This window comes from Theropithecus gelada, chromosome 16 (genome assembly GCF_003255815.1).
Source record: "Theropithecus gelada isolate Dixy chromosome 16, Tgel_1.0, whole genome shotgun sequence".
In the NCBI taxonomy this organism is placed as follows: domain Eukaryota; kingdom Metazoa; phylum Chordata; class Mammalia; order Primates; family Cercopithecidae; genus Theropithecus; species Theropithecus gelada.
Genome location: NC_037684.1, coordinates 7,111,142 through 7,123,261, shown reverse-complemented (window position 1 = coordinate 7,123,261; position 12,120 = coordinate 7,111,142). Strand labels below are relative to the sequence as shown.

The following is a 12,120-nucleotide window of genomic DNA, read 5'->3' as shown; positions in this document are numbered from 1 at the left end:
GCAAAAGACAGGGCATTGCAAAAGACTGGGCATGGCAGGTCTGAATTCTAGCCTAAAGAGCATAGGGAGCCCTGATGGGTTTTCAGCACAGGATTAATGTGATAGGGTTTGCATTCCAGAGTAACTCACAGTTACCTTAGAGGATGGGCTGGAGGAGGTCATCTGGAATCCTGAAGTCCAGCCAGGAAACCAGAGTGATGCAGGCAAAAAAACGCTTGGGTCCTAAATTTCATCAGTAAGGAAGACAAAAGACTAAATTCAGGACAGATGTAGAAAGGTTATTGATAGGTTCTGCTGCCCGATTGGTCATCGGCGTAAGGAATAAGAAGAGTGGACAGCAACTCTGAGGGTATGACTTGAGCCCCTTGGCAGATGGTAATGCTGTTCCCTGGGACAGACGTGCAAGAGAATTGCCAATGGGGTGGGGAAGCTAAGGAAGAAGATCAGTTCCCTGTGGACAAGCTGAGTGCCCAGGGTCTGCTGGAAGCATACTGCAAAGGTGAACCCAGTGTGTCTGGAGGCCAGAAGAGAGCCCAGGGCTGGAGGTGTAGATTGAAGGGTCAGGAGTTTACAGATGACACTTAATGCCTGGAAGTGAACAGGACCTCCCAAGGTAGTGCTCAGAGGAAGAAGAGACCAGATGCTACTGCAAGAAACCCCAAAGGGCATCCAGATTTGCTCTTTGAGGCCAGAATTTCACTTGGTAAAATTCAGGCCCACAGCCAAGATGAAAAGCCGCTGGTTCCTGAGAGGGGTGATGGTGACGGGCTGTGGGGACTCTGACCTGCTGTCAGATTTCTGGGGTCTCGCCAATCTCTGGACCCTCGTCTGAAGTTACCCATGTGCTTCTCTCTCTCTTTTCTCTCCTTCAGGTGTTTACAAAATATGGGAAGTGTTACATGTTTAACTCAGGCGAGGATGGCAAACCTCTGCTCACCACGGTCAAGGGGGGGACAGGCAACGGGCTGGAGATCATGCTGGACATTCAGCAGGATGAGTACCTGCCCATCTGGGGAGAGACAGGTGAGCTGGGCACAGGGACCGGGCATAGGGTGATGGTGGAGGGCTGCAGGCCTGCCTCTGAAAGATTGGTGAGCTGTCTTGGCCCACCCTGTGAGGGATTACTCTCCAACAAGAGGTTGGTGACATGCTGCTAAATTATAAAGATGTCCCTGGCTTGGGCTGGGATGCCCCGGGTTTCCTCACATTTTACTATGTGGGAGAGGGACAGATGATGGGAATACTGGAGAGGTAAGGTAGGTAGGGGGAGGGAAGACATGCGGGAAGGTTTGAAGTAGCAGGTGTGGTTGGTCAGGTGAGTGGCTTAATTTCAGGAGAGGAGGAAAGGATGCATCAGCCTCTTTCTCTCTCAGTCATCCTGAATATCCCGACCCAGTTAGAAGAACTGAAAGGAAAGCAGGCTGCTGCCCACTGCGGGAAGCTGGAGGTGCTGGGAAGTGTTGGAATACCAAAGGACATGGGCTCAGGGACCTGGCATCGTGCCTATGTGAGCCCCTGGGGGACCCATGTGTATAGACCCTAAAGCTTATTTCATGCATTCATTTATTAATTTATTTCCTCAGCAAACCATTCCTTAACCATGTACACTATCTCAAGCTTTGCACCCAAGTAAGGACATTATGATGAAAAAGACCAAGTCCTTGATCATGGCCCAGAGGAAGAGACACAATCACAGGGGACAGGGTCAGGAAAAACACCAAGGGTATTTGAGCAGAGTCTTGAGATGGTCTTGGATCATCCAGATGGGCCTGATGTAATCACAGAAGTCTTTATAAGAGGGGCTCAGGAAGGTCAGACAGAGAAGGCAGTGTGATGACGGAGGCAAAGACTGGAGTGATGCAGCCACAAGCCAAGGAGTGATGGCAGCCTCTAGAATTTCACCAGGAAAAGAAGGTAAAGAGGTTCCCAAGAGTGGGAAACATGGATTTAAGGGGGACCCAAAGTCGGATTAATGCTGTGTTCAAGGCATAATGGGAAGGACTGCAGAGGTGGGTCAAGAGAGGAGCGTGGGGAGCAGCCTGAAGGGGATTGGGAGGGGAAGGAAGATTCCAGCAGGAGGGAGGTCCTGGGCCCTCAGGTTGGGGCCGAGGAAGGGGTGGAGCCCAAGCAGCCCAGCCCCCACCTCTTGCCACCCCTGTGTCTTGAGTTCATCGACTTTGGACTCTAGAGTCTGGCACTCACCATACCCAGGCTTATCAGGCTGCTGAGACAGCAAGTGCTTCCACCCCAGGAGGATTGACTGCAAACTCCAGGCTGTCTCCCACCACCCCTCTCTCAGGAACACCCTGATGCGGGGAGGGGAGTGTGACCATTTACCTCCCATCACAGCCAGTCCTCTGCTCCTCCAACTGAAAGATAAAATGGCCACACACGTGTTACTGTGCCAGTGCCATCTGGAAGCTCACCTCAGGAGCCAGGGCAGCCCAAGCCCCATCAGCCACTCGCTGAGGAGACGCTTTGTTGATCCTGTGTACTTTTCTCAACTCAATGCCCCTCCAGGTGCAGACGGATGAAGGTTTGTGTCCGTTCTGATATCTGGCATCCCTGAAGGCTGGTGGACAGGGCATCCTGAGGCCAACCGGGCCCTGGCACTGTGGGGGCCTGTAGACAACCCAGGGTCCAGGGAATGGAGTCTTGGTCCCCAAAGAGAGGCCCTTCTTGCAGACACCAGAACACATATGATTATCTAATAGTCTGTGGAAGAAGAGAGAAATAAGGAAATAAAATGAGTCGTGGAGACCCCACACTCAAAGCCTAAATAGAAGTTAGTTATGTCCTTCCATGATAATGGTAGGTTTCCTAGCCTGTTATCTTGATTCAGGAGCAAAAGCACATGTACACACACACACACACACACACACACACACACACGTGCACTCTCAGTGCCAGGCTCCCATCACAGACATCCTCACACAGCACAGTTCCCTGTGGGATATGGCCTTGGTCTGAGCACTGACTGCAGGCTACAAGGCTACCCAAAAAGTCTATGTTCTGCCTCCCAAAGCCACAGATGGTCAGAGCAGGAAAGAACCTCTGAGATCATCTCTTCCAGGCCAACCTTCTCTTTCCCCTGAGGGCTGGATTGAAGTAATGATGTCTTTGAAGTCATGCAGTGAGTTCATAGCTGAACCAAGACTGTTCTGACCCAAGCTTTTGGACCCTCAGTCAACCTGACTGGACCATGAGCTACACCAATTCAGGGAAAATTCATAATCTTGATTAAGGACTTGTCACATGCTAACACTGTGCAGGTCATCATCGGGGTGTAGGAGGCATGAGAAAAGACCCCACCTTTCAGGATCTTATTATCTCACTGGGGGCACCAGATGTGCACACGGTTTCTGCAAGAGAACGCCAGTCTCGTTCCTGGCGAGAGTTTGAGTCATCCCTGCGAGATGGACCAGTACAGTCACTTAGACAGTCTCCTTTGAGACTGGGGAGTTGGGGAAGCAGGCTGTATGAAGAACGGGTTTAAAGCAGGGGCAGGGGATAGAGGGGCAGAAGAAACAGGTTAAAGAAAAATCTGATCAGTGCTGTCCTATAGACCCTTCTGGGCTGATGAAGATGTTGTCTGTCTGCTCTGTCCAGTACATTAGCCTCTAAACCCTTGTGGCAATCGAGTATTTGCAAAGCGGCTAGGAGAATGAGGAATCGAACTTTTTTATAATTTCAATAGATTTTTGGGGAACAGGTGGTGTTTGCTTACATGAATAAGTTCTTTGGTGGTGATTTCTGAGATTTTGTTGCACCCATCACCCAAGCAGTGTACACTGTATCCCTCACCACACACCCACACTTTTCCCCAAATCCCCAAAGTCCGCTGTATCATTCTTATGCCTTTGCAGAGGAATTAAATATTTAATAAAATTTCATTTTCATTCATTTAAGTTAGCTAGCTGCAGGAGGCTGGTGGCTACCATATTAGAGAGCAGATAGTATATTGGAAAACGGCTTCTGACAACTCTAGTTGACTTCATGGATTTTTTGGCTTTTGCAGCCACCTCCCATATTCCTGGGGTCATAATATTCCATATTCCTGGCTATCCCCTCACCATGACCTTGAGTGTCAGGTAGAACTCCTTGTCCCCATTTTCCAGAAAAGGAGGCTGAGGTTTGGTCACTTCCCCCTGACTCCACAGCTAGACCCTTGAACTCTTGCATTAGGGTTCCCTCCGTCGTACCTTTCTTCAGGCTGAGAAGGCCCTGAGCAATATGCTGCCTCTTGCAGATGCTGGTCACCTCAAAGCTGCTTATTTCCTGGGCCAGTGGGAGGTGAGTCCCATGTGGGTGAGAGAGAAGCCAGCACATCTGTTGAAGGATGGGAGGTGGGCTCTGGCAGGTGAGAGATGCTTGTCTGTAAAACCACCTGAGAAGGTGCAGATACACATGGCTGCTTGGTCATTGATCCCGAGGACAATGAACACAGCCAGGCCTATCCCTGCCACAGCCATCAGGAGGCAGCCTTCCCGACCTGCCGAACCGTGCGGCCCCACAGATGCCATCTCCCTTCCTTAACATTCCCACCTCTCAATCCCCAGAGGAAGGAGGCCAGACCCAGGAGTCCAGGAGATATTTGGGTGGTGATGGAGAGGAAAGGAATTGAAATGTGCCTGTGGCACTCTGATGTGTGCCCAGGCAGTTTGATGATGGAGGCAGTATAGGAAGACAGAGAAAATGGCACGACAAGGTCAAGCAGACCCAAGACCCCATCCCAGCTCTGCCTTTCCTAACTGTGTGACTAAGGCCAAGTGAATGGGCCTCTGTTTCCTCATTTGTAAAATAGAGACAAATAAAACCCATTGGCTTTACAGGAGGGCTGAAGGGCTCAAATGAGAGTTCTCTGCAAACTGTAAGCAATGAGAGGGTGAACATGCCCACTAGCAGGTGGGAAGATGGTCAAAAGAAAAAACCTCCAGAAGCAGAGATTATTCCAAATATCCCACACCTGAGACAGAGCTCTGCAGCAGGTCAACATCTAGAAGCCCCATTCTGCCCAAAGCAGAGCCTCTGGAACACTTTTGCCTTGCCTTGTGGATGGCTCCACTTCTCAGGAATGTTAGGAAGCAGTGAGGGAACCACTCTTCTGAGGATAACTCTAACTAACAAGAAGGGCCTTTTGGGGAGGTGGTGATAGTGTTGACCACCATCAACACAGAGGGCACCAAGCAGTAAGTTAACAAAAGACACACTCTTTGAGTAGACCCAGCCCTGTGGGCTCATGCTTAGTGAGTAGACGGTGACTCTATGAAAATTATCAAAAATGTCCCTTCCTCCAGGCTGACAATGCCCCACACCAGGGTGCTCCCCTTGGTCACACATCTTCTTGTGGGGCACCCTGGTAATATGCCATTTTAAAGGAAGAGGTTCCGTTGCATGTGGTCCTAGAGAGTATGCCCCAAAATGAGTCCTAAGGAACATCAGGAGTTTGGGATATAACATGTTTTATGAACAAAAAGGCGCAGGGCCCAAAAAGAATTTAGGGAATTCTGGTTAAAAAAACATTAAACACATTTATTCATTGCAGGAATTCTTTAATATAACACATCGTGAATCTCCAAGATAGGAATAGCACATGCAGCATTTATTTCCCAAATGCCTTTGACCACGGAAACCTTCATTTTCATGGAAAAGCTCACAAAATATACTTTTGAAAAAGCTGTCTTAGACTGTAGCAGTGCAGATTTCATGGCCAGGGTTTTCTAACAGAAATTAAATTGAAGGCAGAAGGAGAGGTTGTTAAAAATGAAATTCTGTGTAGATACCTCTAAGTAACTTCAAAGATAAAAGGAACAGGCAGTGGGTTATCTGGGTTGCACATGAGAAACCTGAATCAAACAAGCTTAGGCATAAAAGAAATTATATTGTTCTCAGAATCCAAGGCAAACTTCGACAACCAGCCAGCAGGAGGGTCAGGGATGCAGCGTCAGGAACGAGTGGAACCCAAGTCTCCTAAACCCTCTGATCTCTCATTCCTCCTCTCTCTGAATTCTTTTCATTCTCTCACTAGAAACAGGCTTATTTTTCCCACATACATATTTTTTCACACATGGCTCCCAACAGATCCCGAGTTTTATATTTTACAGATCCTGCCCCCGGCAAGAGACTGTTTTGACTCTCACTGATGTCCTGTTTAGGAAAAACAAAACACAACAAACAAACAAAAAAAAAAAAACAGGGCAGGTGCCCGCCCCTGGACCAATCAGTAGTGGGCAGGGGAACCAGTTCACCTGAGGACCCAGTAATAGTCCTAAAGAAGTTGGGCCGATGGTGGTTGGGGAAGGCACTCCCGAGACAACTTCTAGGCAGACAGCCCTGTGGACGGCCACGCTGAGTGAGGTGGGGGTCAGGGTGAGAATTGAAGGTGGGTTACGTCTGAGGAAACCAGAATCCGTGTGCAGGGAGTTTTCTAACAAGTTCTAAAAGGATTCGAGTGTCAGAAAGACCACAAATAGGCCCCTCCATTTCTCATCTCCTTCTATCTTTCATGCACTCCAATGAAATACACTTTTTTATCAAATATAATCTGCCCTGATTTTCCCAAATCCTAGTGTTAATTAGTGTTAACACGATAATATGTCAAGTATGCTTTTGAGCAAAGGAATAATTTTTTTAAAGCTGTGCCATTCTAGGGGTAAAGATTTGGACCCCATTATCCCTCCAGCTTCCTCAGCTCCTACTGCCCTCCCCTCGCCTTATTAACCTGGCTGCAGTCACACAGGCTTCCCTACGGCCTCTTGAATATTCCAGGAACACCCCTACTTTGGGGCATCTGTATTTGCTACTAACGTCTATGAGAGTTCTCCTTGCTCACATATCCACATGACTCGCTGCCTCCCTGCATCAACTCTTCTCTCAGATATTACCTTCTCAATGAGGTCTCCCCTGACTACCCTGTTTAAAATTGCCACCCTCACCCCTACTCTTCATCCCTCATCCTTGAATGCTTTGCTGCTTAGAAATGTCTTCCACCAGATACCCTAAATCATCTCTCTCAAGAGTTCCACAGATCTCTAGGGTGGGGACGAAATGCCACCGGTCTCTTTGCTAAAGCATAGCAAGAGTGACCTTTGCTCCAGCTTTCAACAAGTTCCTCATCTCCATCTGAGACCACTTCAGCCTGGACTTCATTGTCCATATCACTGTCAGCATTTTGGTCAAAGCCATTCGACAAGTCTCTAGGAATTTCCAGACTTTCCCACATCTTCCTGTCTTCTGAGCCCTTCAAATCTCTAGAAAGTTCCTAACTTTCCCACATTTTCGTGTCTTCTTCTGAGCCCTCCAAACTTGTCCAGCTGCTGCGTGTTACCCAGTTCCAAAGTGGTTTCCACATTTTCAAGTATCTTTATAGCAATACCCCACTTTACTTGTACCAATTTACTATATTAGTCCATTTTCATACTGCCATGAAGAAATAACCAAGACTGGGTAATTTCTAAATAAAAAGAAGGTTAATGGACTCACAGTTCCACGTGGCTGGAGAGGCCTCACAATCATGGCAGAAGGTAAAGGAGGAGCAAAGGCACATCTTACATGGCAGCAGGCAAGAGAGCGTGTGCAGGGGAACTCCCCTTCATGAAACCATCAGATCTCATGAGACTTATTCACTATCACGAGAACAGCACAGGAAAACCTGCCCCCATGATTCAGTTACCTCCCACTGGGTCCCTTCCTTGACACATGGGGATTATGGGAGCTACAGTTCAATATGAGATTTGGGTGGGGAGAAAGCCAAACCATATCACCTTCATTTCCTTATTTGTTTTTATTGTCTGGCCCTTTCACTAAACACAAGTCCCAAGAAGTCAGAGACCTTGGACTGTCTGGCTCGCAGATGTATATCAGGGCACTACACATTTGTTGAGAGGAAAAACAATGCTGAAATTGTGTATACTGCCAGGGCCAGGGTGAAGGAGAAGCCCACATTAGTGAATAGCTACTCTGTGCCATGAACCTTCCCAATCACTTGCTAACAAGGTATTATAATCCTCATTGCAGGATGAGGACACAGAGCCCAGAGAGGTTGTAAGCTTCCCAAGGGCACATACCCAGTTAAGCAGTTGAACCAAGCTTAAAATTCACATCCACACCCAAAAGGGGTGCTTCCTCCACTAAATTCCTTTAATGTTCACAATGTGGTCATAAAAGCACTGCCATGAAAATAGCACAGGGAAAGAGGTTTAGGCAGCATCTCTGAAGAGAGAATGCCATATAATGATAGGTCTGCTGCCATCCTCCTTGTCTATTTTTTCCTCTTTTCATCTTCAGGAGCAGAGTCATTATACTGAATGAAAGCTTTAGCACAGTCCCACGTAGAAAACAGACAAAAGCGCATGGCTGTGGTCCCACTGGAGATGGAAACCCCCGTTTGCTTTCTCCCTTGCTCCCTGTGACCAACCCCGAGGCACCAATGAGGATGCCCCGTTTGAAAACCACTGGATGGGAGGCAGATGTCATTGGGATTAAAAGTGCTGGTTGGTTCCATGACTGTGTCCATCCCAGAGACCAACTGTAAGCATCCCTCTCCCTTTTCCTGGGTGGTGAAAGAAGCTCATGACCTTTCTGCAGCACACTAGAGCTGCAGGGAAGCTGGCATTCTAGACTTCTGATTAAACATGGTAGGCTGAACACATGTGTTTATGGGAGGTCCCCTTCCTAGACCCCACCTAAATGGCAATCAAAAGGTTTTTTTTACATATGTAAATATAAACCCATAGGACAAAGAGGATGGGAGAAAAGACAACCGTAAATAGTTGCCAGCCAATTTTTAGAAGATGTGAAGTAGATGGATGAGTGTCAATCAACTTGGCAGATTACACGAAGCTGAGAACTGAGGGTCTGCACTGAGGAAGCCACCAAAAGCCAATAGACATCATCTGAGAACTCCTATACAGGACCAGGAATTAGAGGCATAAGATACTGCTGAAGACAGGTTTGAGAGGTGGAGGTAAAACTAGGAGGAAGAGTTAAAAGTCTATAAAAGGAACTTTCAGGCCCCTAGACATCCTCCCACGGCCAGAAGCAGCCATACAAATATCCCTCTTACAGACTCTGGACTTGGGGAGATCGGGCACGGGTGAGGTACTGCTATGCAGAAAAACAGGGAGGTGAGGGAAATTCTACTTACTGAGTAGTGAGACCCTCAGCCAGACTAATTTACCCCACCCACACCTGAGCAGAAGTTTGAGGGGATCCCTTCCTGGAGAAATTGACAAGCTCAAAAGAAAAGATTCACAGACAATGACAGTCAGGAATCCTTAAAAGGCCTAGTTAGGTCACCCTAGAATGAAGTCCCTTGAGGAGTGCCCCCTCAACACAAGGAAAGGCTTTAAGGACCTTTTACCCCTGAATGAGCCACCGAAGAGCCAAGCATTTAAGGGGAACCACTAACAGGCAAGGAACCCAAATCAAACCAAGAAGAAACATTGAGGAAACAGACACAATGGCTAACAGCACAAGACATAGAGCCAGGCTGCTTGGGTTCAAATCCCAGCTGTAACACCAGCTGTGTAACCTGTGTTACCTCTAAAATGAAAATAATAATATTATCTACATTTATAGGGTTGTTGGGAGGATTGAAGTGCGTTAATATTAATGAAGTGCTTAGAAAAGTGCCTGGATAATATTAGACACCACATAAGCCTTTTGATAAATAAAAAATAAATGAAGGAAGCAGGAGAAAACATCAAAACACGTTAATTAAAATTCTCAAGAGAGATAAGGGATGATACTGCATCCATAACCACAAGCATAGGATGCTATTAAAAAGCAACTTTCAGAGAAGAATAAATTAAATGTAAAATATGTTTAGGCCAGGCACTGTGGCTCAGGCCTGTAATCCCAACACATTGGGAGACTGAGGCGGGCGGATCACAAAGTCAGGAGATAGAGACCATCCTGGCTGACACGGTGAAACCCCATCTCTACTAAAAATACAAAAAATTAGCCGGGCATGGTGGCGGGCGCCTGTAGTCCCAGCTACTTGGGAGGCTGAGGCAGGAGAATGGCCTCAGAGGGAGGCGGAGCTTGCAGTGAGCCGAGATCGTGCCACTGCACTCCAGCCTAGGTGACAGAGCGAGACTCCATCTCAAATAAATAAATCTAAAATATGATTGCAAACATTTTTAATCCATAGAAAGATTGGAACAGAGGACATCTCCCAAAAAGGTAAAACAAAAAGACAAATAGGTAGAAAGTGAGAGAAAAGTATGAAAATCAGAGGGTCCATCCAGGAAGCTATTCTCGAACATCCTATTACTAGGAGTTCTAGAGTAATAAAACCAAGAGAATGGAGAAGAGGACATTGTCAAAGGACTAATATAACAAAAATGCTCAACTGAACTACATGATTGTCCAGATGGAAAAAGCTCACCGTGTCTTGTCTGCAATAGCAGCAAAAACAAAAACGCAGTCCAAGACACATCCTGGTGAAATTCAGGCTAACAGAAATAAAGAAAAAAATCTTTAAAGTTTCTGGAGAGAAAAATAGTCACATACCTGGGATCCAGAATGAGAATGGCCTAGGATTTCTCAACAGAAGTAGCCAAAGCCAAGTGACAACGACAAAATATTTTCCAGTTTCTAGAGGGGGACACTTTCTTTTCTAAATAGAATTCTATACCCAGCAAACTACAAATGAAGTGTGACAGTAGAATTTGGTTTCCCAAAAAATGTGGAATTTTTCAGGAAGTTATTGGAGAATGAGAAGGTAAACCAAGGATTGAATAAGATTCCAGAGACAAGGATCTGGCCTAAGAGAATTTCCTGATGAGGATGAAGAGAAGAACCAGGACAATAGTTGCACAGGAGGCCTGGAGAGCATTCCATCCAAACTGGAGCAGGAAGATGTTGGCTCCACAAGGGATGGCCCTTGTGGGTCTGCCTGGCTGTCCTGAGAGTCATTTTACAGCTCTGCCATAGAGTCTGGGATTTCTAGTGATGGGTACTAGCAAGCCATACAAACCAACAAAGAGAAAGCAAGGTAAAACAAAACAAAATAAAAAAAAAAACAGGAAAAACAAAATATTTATTTCACAAGAAAGAGATCAAAAACATTACATACTGCAAGGCTGGGCTGTGCACAATATTTACAGAGTCATGGTTATGTAAAAGCTGGATACTGATTTAACCAAAATATCATATCACTATATTTGGAGGGTGAAAGGAAAGGCAGCATCGTGGAACACATCATCTAAGAAGCCTACATCCTCATCTTCTGTGATTAGGTAGGAATCGTGCAGATAATATAATATGATTGTAGATGATTCCTACGTGGTAGGAATTCAGTAGACAGGATCTAAAATATTTTAAAACCAAGAAATAACTCTCAAGCAGTTGACATTCATGGAAATATGAAAGTAAATACCAGAAGAAACAGCTAAAACAGTTGAAAGTTGTTGCTTCTGAGAAGTAGGACTCGGCGGTAGGAAGAGGTGGAGCAGGAAACTGCTGCTTTTCATTAAAAGCCTTGCAATACCACTTGATTTTTAAATTATGTACATATATTGCTTTGATAAAAATAATAATTAAATGTAGAATCATCATGAATTTTTAGCATAGCTGGAAGGCCTGAGCAGCTATCACGGGTAGCACGTTTCTTATCCCCCTTTACAAATGGGGCAGAACAAGCGTGGGTGGTGATGGTTGCTATGGTTTCTCCGACATCTCTGCTCCCAGGAAAACCCCTTGTCATGGTGCCAGGTCCTAAGGAGCTTCCCAGAATGGCAGGAGCAGGCTCCGGCCTGAATTCTGAGTGTCCAGGGCACAGGAACCTACAGCAGCCAGCTGAGATGCTAGGCTCCCTCTCAGAGTGGGCCTCTGTGCTGGATACGGGGTCTCAACAGATATCCGAGGACTTTGAAGAAATGAGGCCATAAATCAGAAACACCATTGGAGGCAGGTATCCATTTAGCATGAGAAGGAGCCTGACTTTTTTTCATTCTGGAAAGACGTGCGTAATGCACATGCTAAGCATGATGCAGAAAATACGTGTGTTCTAGTTAAAACTCCCAGCCGGTGCAAGGGTCTGAGGAGAACAGCTAGGAAGCAGATGAGACAGCTCCAACCTCAGACCTCATGTCCCCAATTTAGTAAATCTCAACT

The 12,120-nt window shown here is 46.5% G+C and overlaps 1 protein-coding gene across 3 annotated transcripts in view; it reads left to right on the top strand.

Annotated features, from left to right (window-relative positions):
• The window catches only part of ASIC2 (acid sensing ion channel subunit 2), a 1,130,968-nt gene that overhangs the window by 1,036,867 nt on the left and 81,981 nt on the right, over positions 1-12,120 (top strand). For all 3 annotated transcript variants that reach the window (XM_025361848.1, XM_025361847.1, XM_025361850.1), the window contains exon 2: positions 873-1,023. In XM_025361848.1, coding sequence (XP_025217633.1) covers positions 873-1,023 — 151 coding nt within the window. The remainder of the gene's footprint in view (positions 1-872; positions 1,024-12,120) is intronic.